The following is a 25,085-nucleotide window of genomic DNA, read 5'->3' as shown; positions in this document are numbered from 1 at the left end:
CGCTCGGTTTGACGAGTTACCCCAGAATATGATCCCATATGACATAATGGAATGAAAGTACGCAAAGTATGCAAGCCCTTTTTATACTTACATATTCTACATCTGAATTCATTCGCACGGCAAATGAGACTTGTTTAGGCGCTTCAGCAGTTCTGTAGTATGCCCTTCCTAACTAAATTTATTGTCGGGTTATAATCCCATAAATTTAACACTGTCAACCATTTCTATCTGCATCTCTTCATATGTTATACGCATGCTGGAAAGAAATCTCTTACAGGTTCTGAACTGCATATAGAGGAGTTTTTTCAAAGTTTAATGACAGTGAATAGGCTTTAAACCATTTATTAATGTCAGTGAAAATTTGATTAGCAGCCATTTCTAAAACCTGACTTTGTTTGCTATTTATTGGAATGTTTGCATCATCTGCAAACAAAACAAACATAGCAGCTGGCAACGTAAATCGGCGTTGCCCCAAAGAATGTTAACACTATCTCTTGCGCTATCGCCGGCCGCGGTGGTCTAGAGGTTCTGGCGCTGCAGTCCGGAACCGCGGGACTGCTACGGTCGCAGGTTCGAATCCTGCCTCGGGCATGGGTGTGTGTGATGTCCTTAGGTTAGTTAGGTTTAAGTAGTTCTAAGTTCTAGGGGACTTATGACCTAAGATGTCGAGTCCCATAGTGCTCAGAGCCATTTCTTGCGTTATCAGATAGGAACAACATCATCATCAGAGTGTTCAATGACCATGATGGTGTGCACAAGTATTCATCGTCCTTTGACTATAGTAAGGATAACTCGATACTACTCGATTAAGAGATAATCGGTGAGCTCCTGTAGACCGTCAAATTGCTTAAATATCTAGAAGCGACATGAAGGGGCTGAGCGAGTAAAATCAGTAATAGGGAAAAATGAGGTTTACTGGAGAGTTGCGAGGAAGTGCTACTCATTTGTTATTGGAATCGCTACCAATTTCGGAGTATTGTCTGGGCGCATGAACTCCTCACCAAGTAAGCATGGCAGCATAAATCGTACGCATGTAGAGACGCGCTGTTAGAACAGTTACAGTAGCAGATGGATATACAAACGAACAAACTCCGTTCGAAAAGGTCTTAAAGGTCCAACGGTATCGACCGATCGCCGTGTCACCCTCAGCCTATAGGCGTCACTAGATGTGGATATGCAGGGGTAGGTGGTCAGCGCATCGCTCTCTTGGCTATAGTCAGTATCCGTGAGTGGAGCCGCTACTTCTCAATTAAGTATCTCCGCACTGGCTTCGCAATGGCTTACTGCACCGCGATAACCAAGAGCGCTCGGCAGACTAGGGCGATCACCCATCCAAGTGATAGCCAAATCCGACAGCGCTTAACTTTCCACTGTGGCAAGACCGTTGGCAGCATATCAGTATATCCGATGCGAAATATAGACACTCGGGTATCTGAAATGGGGGTCCTTGAAAGAAATGCGACGTTGTTTCCACTAATCGCTGATGGATGATTTTACGGTACGAGTATTCGAAAAAGGCTTTGCGACATTTTTTGCTGCCAACATCGTGTGTTTCGCTTAGGGATGATGAGAATAAGGAACGTTAGGGTGCGTCCAGAGGTAAACAAACATGCAATTTCCTCTTGCTCAATGACCGAATGAAACAGGATACAGATGCACTAACAGTGGTGCGAAGTACCAACCACCACAAACTGTGCAGTGCGTTGGATATGTAGAGTGTGGCAAAGTTCACTACGGTCTTCGTTTTGCCACTTCCCACTAAATTTCAACACGATACTTAAACAATTCTTTCAAGGAGCGTCGACGGATGGAAAACTGGGGAAATGCCTAGTATCTGGCAGACATACTGTCCAAAACGAACACGGTGTTTTGACCATAGTGAACGTCCGTTAACGTAAGTTACAAATTTTGCGAATTTTGAGAAATAATTTCTTCAGGACGTACCGGGTTAGCATGCTGTCCTTCTAAGTGACAGCACTTCAGCTAGAGGAATACCATTAACTTCTACAAGAATGCAGACGGACGGAAAACTTCGGTATTTCAAAGGTTTCCTCTGGCAGAGCATCCATAATCCTCCAGTTTCTTACGCGTGGTGAAGACGGAAAATAGAGAGCGTACTTGTTTGAACTTCTTCCGTTAGTGGTCCCTGTACTGAAAGGAAGCGTTATCTGTGAAAATCAATTTAAACAATGTGGCAGATTTTAATAGAAAAGCTTCGACTGTCAGGCTTTTCGTAAAATGGGTGATCTGGATAAAATAGCGATTTCGATCCTTTGAATCCCCTGTAGAACATATGGGGATATCTTAAACGTCACTGTCTTCGCTGTCGTTGAGTCAGAAGTTCCACTTTGTCAACATGTCCCTGAAAGTTGACCGACAATACTGACAAACCAAAATTCATCTATTATACTTATGAGAAAGTGGTAGTTATTATTACATTGTCATTTAGTGACACTCGAGTGTCTGCCAGAACTGCTTTACATTACATGTGTTATGAGAAACAATAGCCTGCTAGATGCTTGGAGAAAAAATTAGTTGTTGTGGCCAGTGAGTAAGTGAAATGTGCAGAAAATAAGACAAAGTACAGAAGGTACGGCCGCTGAGATTTACCTGGGTTGTCTCCGATTAAGGATCCATCTAGCTCTCGTTTCGGGATCCTCATGTCCAGAGTCTGGTAGAAAATGGCAAGCATCGCGGAGAAAAAACCAGCCAGACATGTGTAGAACAGGACGTAGAAAAGGAGAATTTTTGCTGAAACAGAAGAAAACAAAAATACAGCCAACTAATCAGAGGACAATCAAGATCAATGTAATTTTAGAGTTCAGTGATATTACAAAATTGAATGCAACAATATTATTTAGATATAATGTATAAAGTTTTTTTTAAAGAAACAAAGGCGATTTGCCTATAATTTCCAGGAGGAAGAGTTCTAAAAGCACATAAAATAAATAAATTTGTTTGAATACTTTTACGTTTCTAAAGAATTTCCATTTTTAAGTCCTACTTGTTTCCATTTCAATGAGGTTTTCGTACAATATGATGTTTACGAAGAAGTTTTATAAGCTATTGTGTTTCTCTTACGAATGTATATACTACTTGTCCTTTCGACATTAGCGTCTTGTCAACAGCGTCGGGCATAGAACACACATGAAATTTGAAGTTAATATCACTACAGGTCAGCGTTGGGATACGAAGTTGGTGATGAAAGCAGTGTCTCCCTCCCCCCATTCCGTCCACCCCTTTCCTTCCACATAAACTCGGTCACCCAAACTGCTGATTCTTTCATCTGCGGCTGCGGCTGGAGCAAAAGTAATTATCCGTCTTCATTGTGCGTGCAGTAAAATGCATAAAATTATAGCTAAGGTCGTCACTGAAGGACATTTGTAAGCTTAAAAAGAGGTTCATATGTCAAAGTGGCAACTTACTCGCTTTATTGTGACATACATGTGTTATTCGTGTGCAGTTGGTGATGAAGAAGGAGTCTGATGATGAAACAAGTGGGTTACGAATATCGTTCCGTTTACTCAGCACACAATGAAGCAGTGGTGACACACGGCTGCGTGTCTCGAGAGTCAAGATCTCATCATTTATCAGTGTTGAAATCAGCAGTCGGACGTGTTTGAAGTTGCAGAGTACAACCATAAAATAAACTAATATCAACAAGAACGTCTTGCCTTATTTGAAATCGCCAGTTCATGTCATGTAGTGATGTGCGCATTGGACACTAAATGCATCAATCTACCAACAGCTCCCTTCCATAATATTAGAGGTTGTAATGTGTGGGAATTGAAAAGAGCAATGTGAACTGGACATTTAAAAACAAGAAGAGAATTTTTCGTCCGGATAACGTTGTTAAATGATAGTTACTTTTCATGTTACAATATGGAACATCAACAGAAACAGCCGGACGTTTAGAGCTTGACTCTCAAATTGAGTAGCTGTGTGTTGAGATTGCTGTATTGTGTGTCACACGCTGAATAAACATAACGATTAACTTAACAACCACTAACTTCAACCTGCTTGCTTTAGTGCAAGCCTTGTTCTCCCTCTACAGGTTTTGCCTCCTCCGCCCAATACTTCCTTCAGTTACCAAACTGATTGTTCCCTCATGCCTCAGGATGTGTCCCACCAACCGAACTCTCCTTTTACTCAGGTTGTGATAGGAATTTCCTTTTTCCACAACTATGTTCAGTTCCTCCTTATTAGTTATGCGATGTGTTCATGTAATCTTCTTGCAGTACCGCATTGATGAAGTTTTTACTGTCTTCTTGTCGTAACTTTCTGCTGTCAACGTTTCATCTCCGTAAAACGCTACACTCCAGATCATTTCCTTCACAAATTCATACTCAGGGTCAAGAAGTTTCTCTTTTTCAGAAATGCGTTTTTACTGTCGTCATTCCGCATATTATATCCTCTTTACTTCTTCAACCGCCATTTATTTTGCTGGGAAAATAGCAAAACTAAATCTGCAATTCTATATATCGCCTTTCTAATGTAATTCCCTCAGTATCGCCTGATTTAATTTGACTACACTCTATTATCCTTATTTTACTTTCGTTGATTGATATTCATCTCTTAACCTCAGTTCGAGACAACATCTTGACAGCATTACAGTACCATCAGGAAACATCAGCTTTTTTACATTTGTTACTTGTGAATTTTACTTTCCTTTCCCAAGTTCTCTTTGGATTGGTTTACGGTTTGCTTACAGATTCAATGAAATCAGTGCTAAGTGCTTCCCTTTCATGTCCTTGGACTCCTTGTTACTGCCGTTTAGTTTCTGGTGAAGTTGCAGAAATGTTTCGCGCTCTGTATTTTATCTCGGCTACCTTCAAAATTTCAGAGAATATTCCAGTCTACAGTGTCAAAACATTTCTCTCAATCTACGGTCAGTATTGTTTCAAGTGCTCGTACACTTCACCAGAACCCAAATTGATCATCCCCGGATCGATTTCTACTAGTTTTTACATTCTTATATAAATAATTGTGGCCAGTAAATTACTACATTCTTCTTTAAGTTGCTAGATGTGTGGAGGTCTGTCTATTAGTGGAACGTGCTGTTTAAAGAAATCCATCGTCACAATTTTTAATTTCCTTAAAAACCGCGAGCCAGTAATTCAAGGGTGTGCTGAAAAGTGATGCCTAAGTTTTTTATTCTGTAGCCAATATCGGCTGAGGTATTACGAGTCATATTACTCAGACGACTTTCCTTCTTTGCTGACGCAAGTTGCCACCCTCTGGGATAGAAGACCCTGAATTCTAACGTGTAACATGGCGGTGCGTGAGAAACAGAGTGCTTTAATCGAGTTTCTAACCGCAGATAAAGTGCCTCCAACTGAAATCCACAGGAGAATGAAAGCCATGTACGGTGCTGATTGTATCGACATTAGTAATGTGCGACGATAGGTTGTTCGTGATATCATGAGAGCGTATACTGGCCATCTACGCAGAACTAAGAAGCAGAAAACTGAAAGCACGAATTCGAAGAGTTCTTCCATAAGTGGAGCACCCTTCTCTTCAGCATGACAATGTCACACCGCGCACGAGAGCTGCGACATCTGCAATAATCCGACGCCTTTTCATCTGTTTCCGTAACTTAAAGAAAGCCTTCGAGGAATTCACTTTGATAGCGATGAAGCGGTGCAAGCAGAGGTGAGGTTGTGGTTCCGTCAACAAATTCAGACATTCCACAGTGACGGTATCAACAAAGAGATCTATCGCCAGGGTGACTATATTGAGAAATAAATATGTAGAGTGAAGAATAAACATATAGAACGTCAGTAAAGTTCGTTTTATTTAAAAAGCTTGAAGAGTTTTCACGTAAAAAATTCGGATGCATTACTTTTCAGCACGCACTCGTATATCGCCATTCCCACACGTAATGCAAATCAGAACGTTCTACAAAATAAACTCTGCAGACCAATGTGGTCTCCTGACAAGCAGACGTGTGCCCACACAGTGACTCTCCTCCCAAGCGTACTCCCACACAACAAGTGCTGCGCACTCGTGCGTGCCAAACCAGATCCATTGTTGAGTCCAGAAACGAACAGTATTGTACTGCAACCTTAAAGTTGCAGGAGAGCTTTTAATTTAGAAAACTGATAGAACAATAAAAGCTGTGTATGGTGACGATTGTATCGACGTCAGTAATGTGCGACGTTGGCTTGTTCACGCTTATAATGAAGGAAACCGTTGTGATAACCTCAACGTGTGTGGAGAGTGGACGACCTCATATGGCAGCCGAGGAGATTCATCTTTATCGATTTGATGAGCTCATAAATCTTCGGATAACACATGCACAGATGTCAGGTAAGTATGGCACGTCACGAGAGCACGTACAGGCCACCATTGCAGAAATATGGTACAGAAAACTGAAAGCACGAATTCGAAGAGTTTGTCCACAAATGGAGCACCCCCTCCTTCAGCATGACAAAGTCAGAATACATGCGAGTGCTATGGCGTCTGCAACAAGCCGACACCTTGAGTTCACTGTCGTCGACCAACCTCTATGCAGTCCCCACTTGGCCCCATCAGATTTTCATCTGTTTCTAAAACTTAAAAAATACCTACGAGAACTTGACTTTGATAGTGATGAAGCGATGAAAGCAGACCTACAAAGCGCGAACAATCTCGCGGACGTGTGTCCACACGGCGAGACTCTCCAAAGCCTACTCCCACACAACAGCAACTCTTGCTGCACGCTGGCGCGCGGCAAACTAGACCGATTGTTGAGGCCAGAAAGAAACAATAATGTACTGTACGCCCAAATTTACACAACTGTATGTAATTTAGAAAACTGATAGAAATCCCGCATATACAGGAATGTTAAGCAGTAAAATTAGGATGTAAGATAAATATATACACTACTGGCCATTAAAATTGCTACACCAAGAAGAAATGAAGATGATAAACGGTTATTCATTGGACAAATATATTATACTAGAACTGACATGTGATTACATTTTCATGCAATTTGGGTGCATAGATCCTGAGAAATCAGTACCCAGAACAACTACCTCTGGCCGTAATAACAGCCTTGATACGCCTGGGCATGGCGTCAAACAGAGCTTGGAAGGCTGCCCATGCAGCTTTAACTCGATACCACAGTTCATCAAGAGCAGTGACTGGCGTATTGTGACGAGCCAGTTGCTCGGCCACCATTGACCAGACGTTTTCAATTGGTGAGACATCAGGGAGAATGTGCTGGCCAGGGCAGCAGTTAAACATTTTCTGTATCCAGAAAGGCACGTACAGGACCTGCAACATGCGGTCGTGCATTATCCTGCTGAAATGTAGGGTTTCGCAGGGATCTAATGAAGGGTAGAGCCACGGGTCGTAACACATCTCAAATGTAATGTCCACAGTTTAAAGTGCCGTCATTGCGAGCAAGAGGTGACCGAAACGTGTAACCAATGGCACCCCATACCATCACGCTGGGTGATACGCCAGTATGGCGATGACGAATACACGCTTCCAGTGTGCGTTCACCGCGATGTCGCCAAACACGGATGCGACCATCAAGATGATGTAAACAGAACCTGGATTCATCCGAAAAAATGATGTTCGTCGTTGAGTACACCATCGCAGGCGCTCCTGTCTGTGATGCAGCGTCAAGGGTAACTGCAGCCATGGTCTCCGAGCTGATAGTCCATGCTGCTGCAAACGTCGTCGAACTGTTCGTGCAGATGGTTGCTGTCTTGCAAACGTCCCCATCTGTTGGCTCAGGGATCGAGACGTGGCTGCACGATCCGTTACAGCCATGCGGATAAGATGCCTGTCATCTCGACTGTTAGTGATACGAGGCCGTTCGGATCCTGCATGGCGTTCCGTATTACCCTCCTGAACCTACCGATTCCATATTCTGTTAACAGTCACTGGATCTCGACCAAGGCGAGCAGCAATGTCGCGATACAATAAACCGCAATCGCGATAGGCAACAATCCGACCTTTCTCAAAGTCGGAAACGTGATGGTACGCATTTCTCCTCATTACACGAGGCTTCACAACGTTTCACCAGGCAACGCCGGTCAACTGCCGATATGAGAAATCGGTTGGAAACTTTCCTCATGTCAGCACGTTGTAGGTGTCGCCACCGGCGCCAACCTTGTGTGAATGCTCTGAAAAGCTAATCATTTGCATATCACAGCATCTTCTTCCTGTCGACTAAATTTCGCGTCTGTACCACGTCATCTTCGTGGTGTAGCAATTTTAATGGCCAGTAGTGTATCTCGCGAAGCCTACGAATTTTTTGCGTCTCTCATGACCTCACATCCATAAGGTGGATAATATTAAGACAGATATCGAGGCCGCTGTTTTGATATTTCAGAGATATTGCTCTTGCAAGACCCTGGAATCACATTCTGAAAACAGTGGTCCCAAGCTCCAGATTTAGTCCTTTCGAGATTTCCGGAAATCGCTCGAGGCAAATGTCGGAATGCTTCCTTCACCTATCCTTCCCCAAACTTATACACCGTCAGTGGTGAGCGTGTCGCCGGAGAGACGTTGACGGCCGGTGTGGCCGAGCGGTTGTAGGCGCTTCAGTCTGTAACCGTGCGACCGCTACGGTCGCAGGTTCGATTACTGCCTCGGGCATGGATGTGTGTGCGATGTCCTTAGGTTAGTTAGGTTTAAGTAGTTCTAAGTTCTAGGGGACTGATGACCTCAGATGTTAAGTCCCACAGTGCTCAGAGCCATTTGAACCATTTTTGGAGGGACGTTAAACCTTAATCTTCCTTCCCTTTTTTAGGTCCCCAGTTCGATAGTTCTGGATAGTTTTCGCCGAAGTTGCCCAGCAGTGAGCCAGCATCGATCGCTCCGGCTGCTGACTGCTTGAGGTGAGGGTTTCTCGTGGGTGGCCGCTGTTGGTACCTCTGCAGACGGCGCTGCGTCCGCAGCCGCCGGGCGGCCGGGCGCCGCTACACCGCGGTCGATACGGGCGCCGCTGCCGCCGCCTCTGACGTCACGGCCTATTGATCCGCCGCCGGCCCCAGGCTCGCCGCCACAGCCGCATATCGCGGCGGCTCTATCGCCCCTCCCACAATCCCGTCCCGTCTCGAGACCTGCGTTACACAACGGTAGTCTAGGCCGTAGTTGAGTACACTGCCTGCCGTTACTGTCTGCAATACTTGCGACGTCTAGGGGCGGTAGATAAAGTCGTGGGGAACAACTTCCGTTAGAGCCAAAAAGGTTCGCTCATGCTGCCTGGCAACACTAGGCGTCTTTCCGTTGAATTCGTTGGCCCTTTGACGACGAAATTTCACAGAAGTAGCATGGCCTACTAATTAGGAGCGCTGCCTCTGCTTACTACTTATCCCAGTAAATTGACAGAGTGGTTTTCAGCGTGTACGTCTTAAGACTGACCGTCTCTAAGCGGATCAGGAACTCGGTCTATTCCCTTTCACGTGGAGCAGATTACTGGATTGTGAGCGACACTGCCGGCTCTCTGGCATATTACCAACAATGCAAGGGCTATTCGGAAAGTAAGATCCGATCTGTAGCCCAATGCATTCCACATAATTTACATTTGCTTCTTCATGACATTTTTCAGTCGCACGCTGCAGGGTCAATGAGGACGCTCCTGCAGCGTTTTCGATGGGAAGCGTCTGACCACCCATGTTTGTTCACCCTTCACACAGGCCGGACTCTGTTCGTTCAGTGTTTCATCTCTGTTCACATGAACCGCTGCCGCTCGGGGTAGCCGCGCAGCCTGGGGCGTCTTGTCACGTTCCGCGCGGCTTCCCCCGACGGAGGTTCGAGTCCTCCCTCTGGCATGGGTGTGTGTGTGTCGTCCTTAGCGTAAGTTTGTTTAAGTTAGATTAAATAGTGCGTAAGCTTAGGGACCGATGACCTCAGCAGTTTGGTCCCATACGATGTTATCACAAATTTACAAATTACATGAACCGCTGGCTATGAAGACAACATTTTGGCTTAGGAAACTAGCTACAGCTCAGCGCAGAGAATTCGCGGAAAGCACAGGCGACTGCGTTCTATGACGATGGTATTGGAAAGTTGTTTCAAATGTGTGTGAATTCCTAAGGGACCAAACTGCTGAGGTTCATCGGTCCGTATACTTGCACACTACTTAATCTAACTTAAACTAAGTTAAGCTAAGGACAACACACACACACATGCCCGAGGGAGGACTCGAACCTCCGGCGGGAGGGGCCGCGCAGTTCGTCACATGGCGCCTCTAACCGCGCGGCCAATCGACGCGGCAGTTGTTTAACGCTGCTGAAAAAATATCTGAGTCGGAGCGGTGACTATGTGCAGAAGTGTCTGAATGGTGTAGTAACTGTTGCAAACAAAACATTTTTGATTTTCGCTATGGTTTCCATTTAGCTAGAAGCCGAATGATCAATTTGTCTCATGTGTTTACTTTTTTGTGGTAGATTTTGCCTTGAGGACCATTCTGACAGGAAGAAAGCTAAAGGTGAGAAGTCTTGGGACCATGGCCACCAAGAAGCGTGACCATTTCCGCCGATCCACCATTTGGGAAACGTTACGTTTAAATGATGTGTCGATTGACGACTAGAATCTACAGGGGCCTCGTCGTGCTGGAAGAACAGATCCATCCTTCTAACCAAAAGGAACCTCCTCCAGTAATGTTAGAAACTCATTTTCATGGGTCTAAATAACGGTTCCCTTTAAGACGATGCAACAAGCTCAAATTATATAGCAGAATTGGCAAACAAATCGCAATATCAGCTGAAAAATTCAGTTATGTAAACTCAGACTCAATTTCACAATTTGAACTTCAAAACAAAAATGACAATCTATAAACAAATCTATTGCTACTGGTGTACCAACATGTGTCATGAAAACTTCTCTCTGTAACCTATCAAAATCGGCCACATGCCGCATGGAATATTTTACTCGCATTAGTCTACACTACCACCTTCTAAAATATTTACTATTTCTGTAAAACACCATCTATAGAAGAGAACGTGAAAAGCTCCTTGATGCTGTTCGCATACGATGCTCTTTTATGTAAGAGGGGAACGGTACAAAACTATAGCGAAATGCAGGAAGACATGCAAGAGGATCCACGTTTGAAGCAGTGAATGACAATTGGTCCTGAACGTAAATATATGTGACGTATTGCGTATGAACAGGAGAAGAGATCCTTTAATATTCAATTACGCTATTGGCGATGAATAGCTGGAAACAGTAATAATCGTCACACAAACACACACACACACACACACACACACACACACACACACACACACACACACACATATATATATATATATATATATATATATATATATATATATATATAAGTATCCGCCTGGAGCGACATAATCGTATAAAAGTAGATGCAGGAGAAGCAGATGAAGAGCTGAGATTCGTTATAAGAAAAGGGAATTTAATTCATCCCCGAAAGAAGTGGCTTGCAGAGCACTTCTTTGAATTTTGAGAAATGCTCGTCAATAGGAGACGCCCTGTCAGTTTGGATAATAGAAGAGATAGAGAAAATCCAAAGAAGAGATATGCTTTTCGTTACGAGATCGTTTAGTTAGCACGGAAGTTCTCAAAAAACTCCAGCTGCAGTCTCTACAGGAGAGGCGTTGTACATCACGAAGAGGTTTACTGCTGGAATTTTAAAAATTTACGTTCCAAGAAGATTCAAACAATATATTACTTCCTTCGGCACATGTCTCGCGAAATCACAATGACCAGAAAATTACAGAAACGAGAGTTCATACTGGCTTCTATAGACAGTCGTTCTTTCCATGCAGTAATCGCGAATGGAAAAGGGATGGGGGAAATGAAGATAGTAATACAAGTGCCTTCCGTCACTCACCGTAATGTAGCTGGCCGAGTATAAACGTAAAATTCCATTCGCGCTGGACGTTACGGAACACAACGAAATGGAACGGAAGGCCAATGTACTCCACAGTGCATTTCAAATGACGGCGCTCACAGAGGCCGTCAGTGGAACTGAAAGTCAAAGTGAAGGATTCTCGGTGAAACAGTCTGACGCTGCCGTGACGGTGGCGGCGCGGCTGATAACGTCGGAAGTTAACCTTTCTTCGTCAGTGTCACTCTTTCTGTACTATAGGATTCTGAGCTTTAGTGTCTTCTTAAACTTTCAAGTTGCATGAGGAATCAGAGTCGGCGAAAGTATCGATGTACCAATTTTTCGATAGATTTCTTGAATGATATCGGTGCTGACGATGTGTTGTATGTAAAATGTTTACATTGTCAAGTATAGAAATTTGGATGAATCAGAAATACTGATTCTGATTTGCAAAAATATATTATTAGTTTCGAAACAAGAAACAGTTCTGGACATGCAACTCAATTCGCTGGATGTGACATAGCAGTTTGCTACCAGCGGAATATAAGTGTATTAGTACCACAGTCGATTTCTGTCGGAATGAGTCGAGGGAAGTGGGAGAGCTCGAATCGCCATAATTGTAGGAGTTCACAGGGTGAGGGGTTCGGCTGGAGGGATTTCAGTCGCGTTATATGTTCTCTAGTCACCGTTAGCGATACTGTTGTGGAATTGTCAAGATAGCACTAAATCCAGACATCGTTCTTGTAGTCGAAAGAAATTAGCAAACGTGGACTTCCAGACTCTAAAAGGGTGAGACATAGTTGTCAACTATTGGAGAGGATCTCTACTCGAATTAAGATATAGCGACAGAACAATCGCTCGAGACGCGTCAGTTGTTGGTTTTCGTAGTCGTTGTGGTGTATAGAACTCGGTATTGTGCAACGTCCGCTCAGCTCGAGATACTACACGCATTAACGAGCGAACTATCAACTGGATCACGACTGTGTCTTGTAACGAAAGTTGTCAACTGGCAAGCAGACATCTGTTTTTCCGACCAGTTTGCACATTTGATATAGTACTCAGGTGTGCTCTAGTCGACAGTTTACTCTTTCGTCCATGGCGTTGTAAGCGTGATATTTGGAAGTGTTGTAGTCAGGCGAATTGTTTATTTGGCGGCATAGGCAGTTGTAGATAGTAAGGACTGTACAGGAGTGCAGCACCATCTTTTCACAGGTTATGCGATGATAAATAGAGTGTGCTACATTCTGAAATAGAATACAGTGTGTCACCCTCGTAAACGAATATAGACCACATACATGTGACTGCATATGTGCATTGTCGGAAGAAAATTAGTGCACCTGGAAAGGATAGTATATGTGCTCATAATGATTTCATCGTCATCTGCCAGCAGACAGCGTAGTGGAATGGCTACCAGAGCGCCGTCTGTGTCTACCCTTTAATGGGTGCAAACGTGTGAAGCAAGCTGGCAACTATGCCATGGAGACTCACTCGTACTTCCTACAGCCAAGTGAGCGAGTTTAAAAGGAGTCAGATTGGGCTCTGAGAGTGGCGGGATGGTCCTTTCGGAGAACTGCCACACAAGTTGGACGTGCTTCGTCATTTGTGCAACGATGCTGGTTATCAGCGGTGAACAGTCTCAACTCTGCAGACGAGGTTCTGGACGTCCACGCAGTACAGAAGCCCTCCAGGATGTGTTTTAAGGGCAGCAGTGGCAGTCTGTACAGATATCACAGCACACATTAGAGGATTTGTGAGCCTAGACGTGTCAACACGAACTGTTGCGAACTGGTTATTACCACCCACAACCCTAGCCCGTCTTGCACTTACGCCACAGCATCGACGTGCACGGCTCAACTGATGACGCCGGAGGGTCACTTGGAAGACAGAATGGCGTGTCGTGTTCTTCGGGGATGAAAGCAGATTCTGCCTGCATGCAAGGGATGGTCGTTTGTATGTATGATGTAGACCTGGTGTCTCATAGAGCGCATTCGTTCAGGACTCACCGGCCCCACTCTAGGCCGTACAGTCTGTGGTGCGATAAGCTGCAACTCCGACCGTTGGTGTTTCTGGAGGGGATGCTAACCAACGTTCAGTACGTGCAGAATGTTGTTAGAAACGGTTTTTGGCCCTTCTTGCAATAGGAAGGTGATGTGTGTTCCAATAGGATAATGCTCGATCATTCGCTGCCCATGAATCTCAACATACTCGACGTTCAACAACTTCCCTCGCCAGCAAACAATCTCCAGACTTGTGTCCATTCTAGCACTTGTGGGATATCATGGGAAGAGAAGTCACTCGTGCGATTCATCAACCAGCAACTCTTGCACAACTACGTGAACAGTTCGAGCAGGTATGGAATAACATATCCCAAAACAATATTCGCCATCCGTACGATCAATTGGCTGCCAGCATTGCGCCTGCATTGTCGCCCGTGAGGACTACTCTGCGGACTAATATGGGTGTTCCAGCTTGGATCGATACCTGGTTCTGAGAACTGCTTATGCTATTGATATTAAATGTAATGATTTCATGTACTGCATATGCACTATGGCAATAATAAACCTTGAGTGGACTGGAAACCTCTACAAGGATGTATTATTTTTCCGGCAATGTACATAAAACAAAGAATTATCGTCACTGCATGACCAACTTCATTGCTGCCGGTGCACTTCACTACATTCGCGCTGCTATACCAGCCACAGACCAAGAAATAAGAATTTTAGTACAAATTAGTGACATAATTAAACCGTGTGTGCCAGAATCTGTATTAAAAAGAGTGGAACATTATCTTCCAACAAAAATAAAAACCAAAATAAAACACTAACAAGTTAGGGATTTTAGGTCTCCATTAATGTTCAACATTCTCAGCCGCACAAATTTTGAAAGCTGCCACACAGATATTTCTCTTCGGATGGAAGTTATCTGTTCCTCTACAGCCTGTACTCATCTGTTCGTATTTGTGTATCTGCTGCCGTCAGCATGATCCCATCATGTAATTCACACGTTTCAGTACTTGCTACGTATACATTTCCTATCCTCAACGTTTGTCTTTCGTTTTTCAATAGCAACTTCTTTCACCTGTTTTACTTTAACCAGTAACTCAATTTTTTGTTTTTTTTTTGTTTACTCCGCTTTCCAGAATTTTATTTATAGTATTGAATCTCAAGTATCAATTTACAATCCAACTAAATTCAATTCCATTACTAACACCGATAAAGCAGATATATACTGAACTTGCTACACTTCCAGACATAACGCTAGTATCTGGAACCTACCATTAGGAAGCTGTTGCGAAATGCAAAAAAGACCCGCCGATGATCAGCGCTAGGTGCACTGGTGACTGGCAGCTGACCATCGATAAAAACAAATGTAATATCACTTATGTAAGTGATCAGAAATATCCACTAAGATTTGATTACATAATCACCGAGCGCTCACTGGACTCAGCCCCAAAGAATCATGTACAGATATGTGTGCGGAGAAATTAAAGGTGGAATGACCATATAAGTTTAATTACGGTGAATGCAGATGCAAGGCCGCGATTCACTAGAAGAATAATAACGTATTGCAATATTAATTTACGAAGGCGGTCGCCTTCAAAATACTCCCGTCTCTATTGACCTTGACGTCCACGGGATGTTAAACCCTAATCTTCCAACCTTCCTTCTTCAAAACACTCTCCCATCTGATTCGTAACTACTATCAACGTTGGGTTCTTTCCATGTTGACTTAAAGACAGATAAACGGGCACAGAGAGAGAGAGAGAGAGAGAGATACAACCACGTACTGCACAGTTCGCGGCGTTTCTTTGTAGATAGTACTAAGGACCTGTTCCGGCTGCCGACGGGCTTCGCTTAAGTACGAACGGCCGGACGACTTGTGTGGCGCAGCGATGATTTTGTTGACGGTCCACTTCGTAGAGAGGTCAACGTTATAAGATTGAATTCTACTATAACTTGAAGATTTCAGTAGCGCACACCAGGAAAATTCGCAGGAGGCACGATTTCACTGTCACACACCATCATAGTTCAGCCAATTTGCACGAAATATTAATAAATTATATACACAAACCTTCTTTGTGAATAGTGAAGGCTGTATCAAAATGTCTCTAGCAGTTTCCGAGATTGGCCTTCACATGCAGACATACCATCATGTTGTCCACCCCAGGTAGCTGAGTGTTCAGCGCGACAGAATGTCAATCCTAAGGGCCCTGGTTCGATTCCCGGCTGGGTCGGAGATTTTCTCCACTCAAGGACTGTGTTTACCTACTCATCATCATTTCTCTCCATCGACGCGCAAATCGCCGAAGTGGCGTCAAATCGGAAGACTTGCACCCGACGAACGGTCTACCAGACGGGAGGCCCTAGTCACACGACATTTACCATCATGTTTTGTGTTAAAATTAAAGTATCCGCAAATGTGACCTTTGAGAAGTCCAAACAGCCCTACGGGAAATACTTATCAAGAGCACACGTTATTCGCAGGCACAAATTACTTTCGGAAGGCCGGGGAAACATCGAAGGTGAACCTCGCTCAGGCAGGTCTCCAGTTTCAAATCCGATGAAAACGTCGAACGTATTCGTGTTCATGTGAGAGCAAACCTCCAGCAGAAATGTCAACCAAATGTTTCACAAATATGTCCTTAAAAGGCTCAGGAAAAGGATGAATCGATTGAGACTGGACATTGCAGACAAGTGGATGCTGCATCATGAGAACGCCCGATGTCACACGGCGATTCCGTCAGTGAATTTTTGACCTCAAAAGGCATCCTTGCTGTTCCATTTGAGTCCTTGTGACTTTTTTATTTTCCCGAAGGTGAAAAATGTCTTAAAAGGAGGTCATTTTGGGTCTCTGGAGTATATTCAGAAGAACGTGACCAACATGTTAAAGGCTCCAACAGTTGCAAGCCTTCCCAAGACTGGGAACAACGACGGCCTCTGTGACCGAGCGGTTCTAGACGCTTCATTCTGGAACCGCGCGACCGCTACGGTCGCAGGTTCGAATGCTGCCTCGGGCATGGATGTGTGTGATGTCCTTAGTTTGGTTAGGTTTAAGTAGTTCTAAGTTCTAAGGGACTGATGACCTCAGGTGTTAAGTCCAATAGTGTCCAGAGCCATTTGAACCATTTTTTGAACTGGGAACAACGACTCCTCCGATATACAACTGCCTTTGAAGAGGACAATATTGTTGTTAAAAAAAAAAAACTTTGTTAGATAAAAAATCAGTCTCGTTACTTCTTTCCACATCTTGTACAAAATTTCCTCGTGAATTGCTCTGACTATTAGTGAAGACCGTATCAAAATCCCTACTGTGCTTCTTGAGATAAGCCTTGGCATAAATACAGAAAATCCGAGGTGACCACTTTAATTTAGTAATGTGAGTAGATATCTGATGACCATCGAGTCACAGGAGTGCCCACCAATCTTCAGTGGAACACACTACAGGAACGATGCTGAATCTCATGTGGAAAGTAGTGTACTTCCAAATATGAGACAAAAACGCTTCGGTGCGTTGAACACACGTTCCTCTGTCGCAATATGGCTAATGAAGGAGGAAAATGGATAAATGGTGCTGGTTTAGTATGTGCCTCCACAGTAACCATTATAATGGTTTGCGGAATATTTACGCAGATATAGATGCAGAGTGCAAGCACGAGGGAAGAGAAGTTCCCGAGTGTTTGGAATCTCTGTTGGGAGAGAGGGTGATGTATGACAGGGTGCCCACGTTGCAGTAGAAGTTTGAGGAAGTTTCAGACTGAAGGTACCCTGGTTTTCTATCGAGAACGAGTAGGCGCGTCACAAATCTGTTGCAGTCTGAGGAAGTTTTCGAGAGGCACAAGTATGCAGAGCTTCGCTCGGGGCTGCGTAACAGCCTTCCCGACATGGACGGGAGCTTCGAAGGACAACTGGTCGGCGTCGCTGCTGGCGGCACCCGTCCTTCCGGAAGCCCTGAGGGGTGGGGGTGGAGACGGGGGTGGGAGCATCGATGTGTTAGCGGCGTGGCGACGCGAAAGGTCACGGCGCATGCGCGCGCCGCTGACCCACATCGCATCGCGCCATAATGGCCCACTGCAAATAACCGCCGGCGATCGACAGCGGCGTGTGGGGTCGGGGGTGAGGGTGAGGCTCCAATCAATCGACGGCCACGCTCCTGCTCACCGCCCACTGTTTAAGGCTTCCGCCGCTTTTATTACTGCCGAGCACCTGACGACATACGCGTATGCGTCGTTAGGATAGTAGCTTCACGTATGCGTGAATGGTTAAAAATAAGGCTCCGGATCTGACTTACCTTTGGAAAAGTGAATAGGAAACGCTACGTTTTTGTAATATCATAACAGTTATCCGAATGGACTCTGTTGATCGGCGCGCAGTGTTACGAGCAATCCGACATCATTTGATTTTACACGCCCAGTCACATTAATGTGACCACCGCCTGTGCTCGATGTCAACGTGCAGTAGGCACTCACGGATGGCAGGCGACAGTACTAACAGTGGAGTGGCGAGGGGACCATTCTCTTAATTCCCTTGTTACTTCTACGATATATAGGTTCAATAAGACGCAGAAAGACGGCTTTCCTGTAGTTTCCTACAGAACGAGTTAGTGAACGTAGGTACGCTGGTAAATACGTGGCAAAGTGTCTGATTTTCTCGTTACGAAGTACTTGGACGATGATGTCTGCATGCAACCGCAGCTAATTCTGCACATTTTCACGTCTTCATCCTGTAACACGTCCAGGTGATCAAAAATAAAATAGAGGTACATCTATACAATGTTTGTGAAGATTATGTCACCCAAGAACCGTCCTACTTTAGATTTCACTAAGGAAGGCAGAAAGGTTAGTGCTTTATAAAGTAATATCAGCTTCTGCCTCGTTATCTGGAGTAAAATATTGGGCTCTATAAAAGAAGGATCTTAGGCTATTAGAAGTATTAGAAATTAAGTTCGTCAAATCAGTGAGGATGAAATCACAAGCGCGTACATTAGGACAGAAGTGGGTGTGAAATTTATTATGGAAAGCTGGATGTGAAAGCTACAACAGAGGGAGTTGTACACAGCAAAACGAAAAGCAAGTATTCTGCGTATGTCGAGGCCAGTGCCTTACACGAAGCTTTAGATTATAAACTTTTCGAGGAAAATTAGTGTGCGGCTGGTCCCGGCGGAGGTTCGAGTCCTCCCTCGGGCATGGGTGTGTGTGTTTGTCCTTAGGATAATTTAGGTTAAGTAGTGTGTAAGCTTAGGGACTGATGACCTTAGCAGTTAAGTCCCAAAGATATCACACACATTTGAACATTTGAAGATTAGTGGGCGGAGTTAAGATATTTTATGAAACCGAAATAAGCTGATCATCGCCTGAAACTTGAAAACCAGAAAAGAAGTAGTGCATGAGGGCACAGATATGGTGAAAAGCCAGACATATGACCGTCAATACGAATAATCGTAATTAGAAACTCAGCCTGTCCTTTACTCAACGTAATATCCTGCGAACTGTGGATAAACGGCAACGGGCAGATACGATATTTGTAGATTTTTGGAAAGCGTTTGACATGGTGCCCCACTGCAGACTGTTAACGAAAATCCGAGAATATCGATTAGGTCCTCAGGTATGTGAGTGGCTCGAAGACTTCAAATGGTTCAAATGGCTCTGAGCACTATGGGACTCAACTGCTGTGGTCATCAGTCCCCTAGAACTTAGAACTACTTAAACCTAACTAACCTAAGGACATCACATACACCCATGCCCGAGGCAGGATTCGAACCTGCGACCGTAGCAACAGCGCGGCTCCGGACTGGAGCGCCTAGAACCGCACGGCCACCGCGGCCGGCGCTCGAAGACTTCTTAAGTAATAGAAGCTAGTACGTTGTCCTCGATGGCGAGTGTCAGGGACAAGGGTACCGCGTCGGGAGGCCACTCTTATTCTCTGTACACATAAATGATCTGACAGGTGGGGTGAGAAGCAATCTGTGGCTGTCTGCTGTTTGCTTTGCTCTGGTGTATGGGAGAGTGTCGTCACTGAATGACTGCAGAAGGAACATTTCTAGTCAGTTTGATGGGTGGCAGCTGGCCCTAAATGTAGAAAAACGTAAGTTAGTGCAGATGAGAAGGAAAACCACGTTGTCTTGTTCTAATACAGTATCAGTGGTGCGCTGCTTGACACAGCCACGTCGATTAACTATCTTGGCGTAACGTTGCAAGACGATGTGAAATGGAACGAGCAGGTAACGATGATAATAGAGAAGGTGAATGGAACTTTAGCCTTTTGGGAGAATTGTAGGAAAGTGTAGCTTACTTGTAAAGGAGACCAAGTAAGTACACTAGTGATACCCTAACCTGAGCGCTGCTCGAGTGTTGGAGACCGCCACCAAGAGGACATCGAAGCACTTCAGAGGCGGACTGCTAGATCTGTTAGCGGTAGGTTCGAACAACACGAGAGTATTTCGGAGATGCTTCGTGAACTCAAGTGGAAATCCGTGGCCGGCCGCGGTGGTCTAGCGGTTCTGGCGCTGCAGTCCGGAACCGAGGGACTGCTACGGTCGCAGGTTCGAATCCTGCCTCGGGCATGGGTGTGTGTGATGTCCTTAGGTTAGTTAGGTTTAAGTAGGTCTAAGTTCTAGGGGACTTATGACCTAAGATGTTGAGTCCCATAGTGCTCAGAGCCATTTTTTTGGAAATCCGTGGAGGGAAGACGACGTTCTCCTCGTGGAGCTTTACTGAGAAAATTTAGAGAACCGACATTTGAGGCTGACAGCAGGTAGTTACATTTCGCGTAAGGACCACGAACATAAGAAAACTGGGACTTCGTAGGGTAGCATATAGACAGTCCTTTACCCTCACTGTGTTTGCGCGTGGAACAGCAGGGGAAATGGCTAGTAGTGGTACGAGCTACCCTCCGCCACGCACCATACAATGGCTTGCGGACTATTTAGATCGGGGATAGACTACAGCTATGTCTCACTTCCTTCTCAAGCAGTGTTTCGCTTTATGTCTCTCGTCTCGTTCAACAGTCGTCTGCTTTCTGCGCAAGGTGTAAATAACGCTTCTCTACCTGTGTATTACCGCTGCTACCTTCAGAACTTCAGAGAGTGAGCCTCTTGTGGAGTTAATTCAAACGAAGAGTTGAAGCACGAACCATCACACGTCTGTTTATTCAGCATCACAGAAGTGCTGTCAGAATCCAGTGGCAGACGTTACGTGTCAAGTATTGAACAGTGCCGAGACCTTTTTGAAAGTCTGGTGGGTGTACTGACTTGCGTAAGAGTTACGACGGCGGTAGGGGAGTGGATACTTATAGCGAACGACATGGTGCATATAGACTGGAGTATCAGCTCACGTAAAACGACCAGTGGGGCGGTGAACAGTGCGCTGTGTGCAGTTAGACAGGTGTCGCAGGCGAAGGTCGCGATAACGCGTGGAGGCCAGGTCAAGCCAGGCGGAGCCGCGTCGCGTTTACGCAAGCAGCGCGTGCGCGCCGAGCTTCACAATTAGCCGAGCGATAATGGACGACGGCAGCGCGAACCACATTCAGAACGGGCCCCCAGGATGTGTCCCGCTCCTCGATTCAGCGGAACTGTGTGTACACGTTTCGGAGTTGTCAAGAGTTTCATACTACGAGCAGCGTTTGATAAGTAATGCAACACATTTTTTGGTCAGCCAGTGTCGGTTGAAAAGTGCGGAATTTGCTGCCGGATATCGTGTTATTTTCCCACTTCAGCCCTCATAGTTTCATGAAGTTCCTGTTGGTGGCGGTTGTAAACGAAGCTTTCAAAATAGCGCCTGGAACAGAGATGCGTTCCAAGCAGAGAGCTGTCACTGAGTTTCTTTTGGCGGAAAACCATACCATCGCAGATATTCACAAACGTTTGGAAAATGTCTACGGAGATCTAGTAGTGAACAAAAGCACGGTGAGTCGTTGGGCGAGGTGTCTGTTACCATCGCAACAAGATGTCCGATTTCCCACTTGCCGGCCGGCCCCACACAGCTTTGACTCCTGCAATGTTGGAATGCGAGGGTATTCTCATTATAGATGGCCGACAGATCACAGTTAAACACGCAAGGGTTCGCGAAAATCTACACACCCGAGAGGAGCTCACAAAACTTCACTGGGCTGCTCTTCCTCGTCCCCCCTACATCCCGGATGGCGCACCTTCCGACTACAATCCGCTCAGCACAATGAATGATGCACGTCAACGAGGGAAGGTTACTGATGCAGCTCCGACGTCGACCAGTAGAGCGGTACCATGCGAGCATACAGGCCCTCACAGTGAATGGCGTAAGATCGTTGTGTTGAACGCAGATCATGTTGGAAAGTACGGTTTTGTAGGCAAAAGGGATGCGGTATAATATGGTGTACTGGAATCCTGAATAAAACCAACCCGCTTTTAGAAGATAAAAGTATGTTGCATTATTTACTGAACGCCCCTCGTACACTCCAGAACACTCGACGTGTTGTTGTGTTAACGTTACGACATAAATTATTCTAGTTCACAAGTAAGGAAACAAAAAAAATTACAAAGCTGTAAAATGTAAACTTTCGTGACCGAGAATGACAAATTTGTAAAAATGTTCCAGGCTATTATGCCGTGATGAAATGAATTTCTTCGAGAAATCCATCGTTTCATTCGCTGAAAAAAAGGAGCGTTAAAACAGCAATGCAAAGGTCATGCTCGTGTACAGCCGTCTGTGAAATCGAAAGATTTCCTACCGTTCATTACAGACGTCACTGACGGAGTAGGGGAGATCTTCAAGAAACGGAATATCGTTTCTAAACCCACCAGGAAGATAAATGAATCCCTCAGGTCGACCAAGAATGCCCGGGAAGCACAGAAAATGAAGGAATTTCCAGAACACGAAGTAATTGTGGAGACATGTATGTGGCTACTAAGAACGTAAGGAAAACTGTAGAAGGAGAACAACACGCAGGTCAGCTGTTGCGGAATACGCTTTGCAGTCAAGAGGCCATGAGGAGGCCTACAAGTTCTGGTATTCTGTCAGATTTCATAGCAGCTGTAGGTCAACAGTTATTATGAAATGTGGACGTCATGGAAGCTTCAAGCCCTGTCATCGCTTTAGTAGGCCTTGGGATTTAACTGGTGTGGGCTACAGACTTCACAAGCATTGTGCGGGAATTGCAGACGAACGAAACATCCTCGTAAACTACTGCAGACGACTTCAATTGCAGCTCATGTACCGGAGTTACTGACATAACTACCCAACGAGAGGAGACGGGATTCGTTTTTCTTAGCCGTGCTTCTGGCCAGAAGCCAGCCATCACAAAAACGAATGCACAACACTGCAGTGGTACAAACGTCGGTCATTGGTCTGCTGGGCGGTGTAAGGTTTTGTAGAGTTATGAGTCACAGTAGGCAATGTCGAAGTCGAATGGGCGTGTGTAGATTTGTTGGAAATCGGGTTCACCCTGTATATAAATAAACGGAGCGTTTGTGTGTACTAGATTGGACGTTTCGACAGAATCAAGGAAGGTGTCACACTTGCTTTACCTACTGTTCTTCATTGAATTAGATAAGAAAGGGAGAGCTGATTTCCGTTAGCTGGACGCTATTTGTGGTGTCACCGCCAGACACCACATTTGCTAGGTGGTAGCCTTTAAATCGGCCGCGGTCCGTTAGTATACGTCGGACCCGCGTGTCGCCACTATCAGTGATTGCAGACCGAGCGCCGCCACACGGCAGGACTAGAGAGACTTACTAGCACTCGCCCCAGTTGTACAGCCGACTTTGCTAGCGATGGTTCACTGACAAAATACGCTCTCATTTGCCGAGACGATAGTTCGCATAGCCTTCAGCTACTTCATTTGCTACGACCTAGCAAGGCGCCATTACCAGTTACTATTGATGCTGTAAAACATGTACCGTCAAGAGCGATGTTCACCATTTATGGATTAAAGTTAAGTATTCCACAGCTACGTCCTTTTTTGCTAGTCTAATTTCCTTGACCTGTTCCAGACCTCACGCCAGCCTGCGGGAGCTAAACGCGTGCCTTTCGGCTTCCTCTAGTAACCCGGTGTTAGCTCTCCTGCCAATCCACAACACTATTAATTAGGAGTGCGGTTCAAATCAAGGTGTTGCTACCCTGATTTGGGTTGGTGGTATCTCTAAATGTTGAGAATCTTTATATAAGGCCAAACCCGGCTTGCTCGCCCTCGTCATCGGTGAAATATTGCTGCGTAATCGTCCTTTGGGGAGTCGATTAAATGTGTGAAGAAAAATAAGCGGAAGCCACATGGAACTGTACTAACGACAACAAACATTTATAAGTAATTTTACTGTTTAAGAAAGACGTTCAAGGCATCGACGACTGCTGAAGGGACTGATAGTTGAAACTGAACACAAGCAGATGTAACGTATTACGCGTATACACGTCTATAGACCCGACTCTATCAAACTATTGGTGGCAAATCGCTAGAAATAGTAACTACTGCGAAACAGTTAGGCTTAACCATCAGCAGCAACATAAAGTCGAATTACCACATTAAAAAAATTGTAAGAAAAGCAGATACCATGCTGAGTAAATCTTAAGGAAATGTAACTCATCCACGAAGTAAATTGATGTGTTACCGGATCTTGAGGATTTTTCATAAGTCTGGGACTCTTAGCAAGTTGAATTAATGGAAGAGATAGACAAGATCTTACGAAGAGCGGAGTGCTTCGTCGCGGGATCGTTTAGTCGGCACGAGAGCGTTACGGAGATGCTTAAGAAACACCCGTGGCAGACGCTACACGAGAGGTGTTGTGCGTTCCAGAGATGTTTACCATTGAAATTTCGAGAGCGTACGCCGGCCGCTGCGGCCGTGAGGTTCTAGGCGCTTCAGTCTGAAACCGCGTGACCGCTACGGTCGCAAGTTCGAATCCTGCCTCGGGCATGGATGTGTGTGATGTCCTTAGGTTAGTTAGGTTTAAGTACTTCAAAGTTCTAGGGGACTGATGACCTCAGAAGTTAAGTCCCATAGTGCTCAGAGCCATTTGAACCATTTTTTTCGAGAGCATACGTTCCAAGAACAGTCTCGTAACATATTACTTCTTGCCACGTACATCTTACGAAATGACCACAACGAGATAACTGGAGAAATTAGCGCTAATACGGAGATTTACCGACTATCATTCTTTCCACACACAATTCGCGAGTGAAAGAGAGGAGGGGGAATCGGTAAGTGGTATCAGAAGGACCCTCCCACACATTGTGAGATGGTCGCGAAGAATATAGGATGCTAAAAAAAAGTATTCCGTATTTTTGGAGGTAATAGTATGGACCAAAACGAGACAAAAT

At 45.0% G+C, this 25,085-nt stretch overlaps 1 protein-coding gene across 1 annotated transcript in view; it reads right to left on the bottom strand.

The window, feature by feature from the left end:
• LOC126162186 (sodium/potassium-transporting ATPase subunit beta-2) overlaps positions 1 to 25,085 on the bottom strand; it is a 160,498-nt gene that overhangs the window by 37,662 nt on the left and 97,751 nt on the right. Inside the window, exon 2 of the mRNA XM_049918512.1 lies at positions 2,611 to 2,751. Coding sequence (XP_049774469.1) covers positions 2,611 to 2,751 — 141 coding nt within the window. The remainder of the gene's footprint in view (positions 1 to 2,610; positions 2,752 to 25,085) is intronic.

This window comes from Schistocerca cancellata, chromosome 2 (assembly GCF_023864275.1).
Source record: "Schistocerca cancellata isolate TAMUIC-IGC-003103 chromosome 2, iqSchCanc2.1, whole genome shotgun sequence".
NCBI classification, from domain to species: Eukaryota; Metazoa; Arthropoda; class Insecta; order Orthoptera; family Acrididae; genus Schistocerca; species Schistocerca cancellata.
Note: the sequence above shows the minus strand (reverse complement) of the source record. Positions and strands in the feature narration are given on the sequence as shown.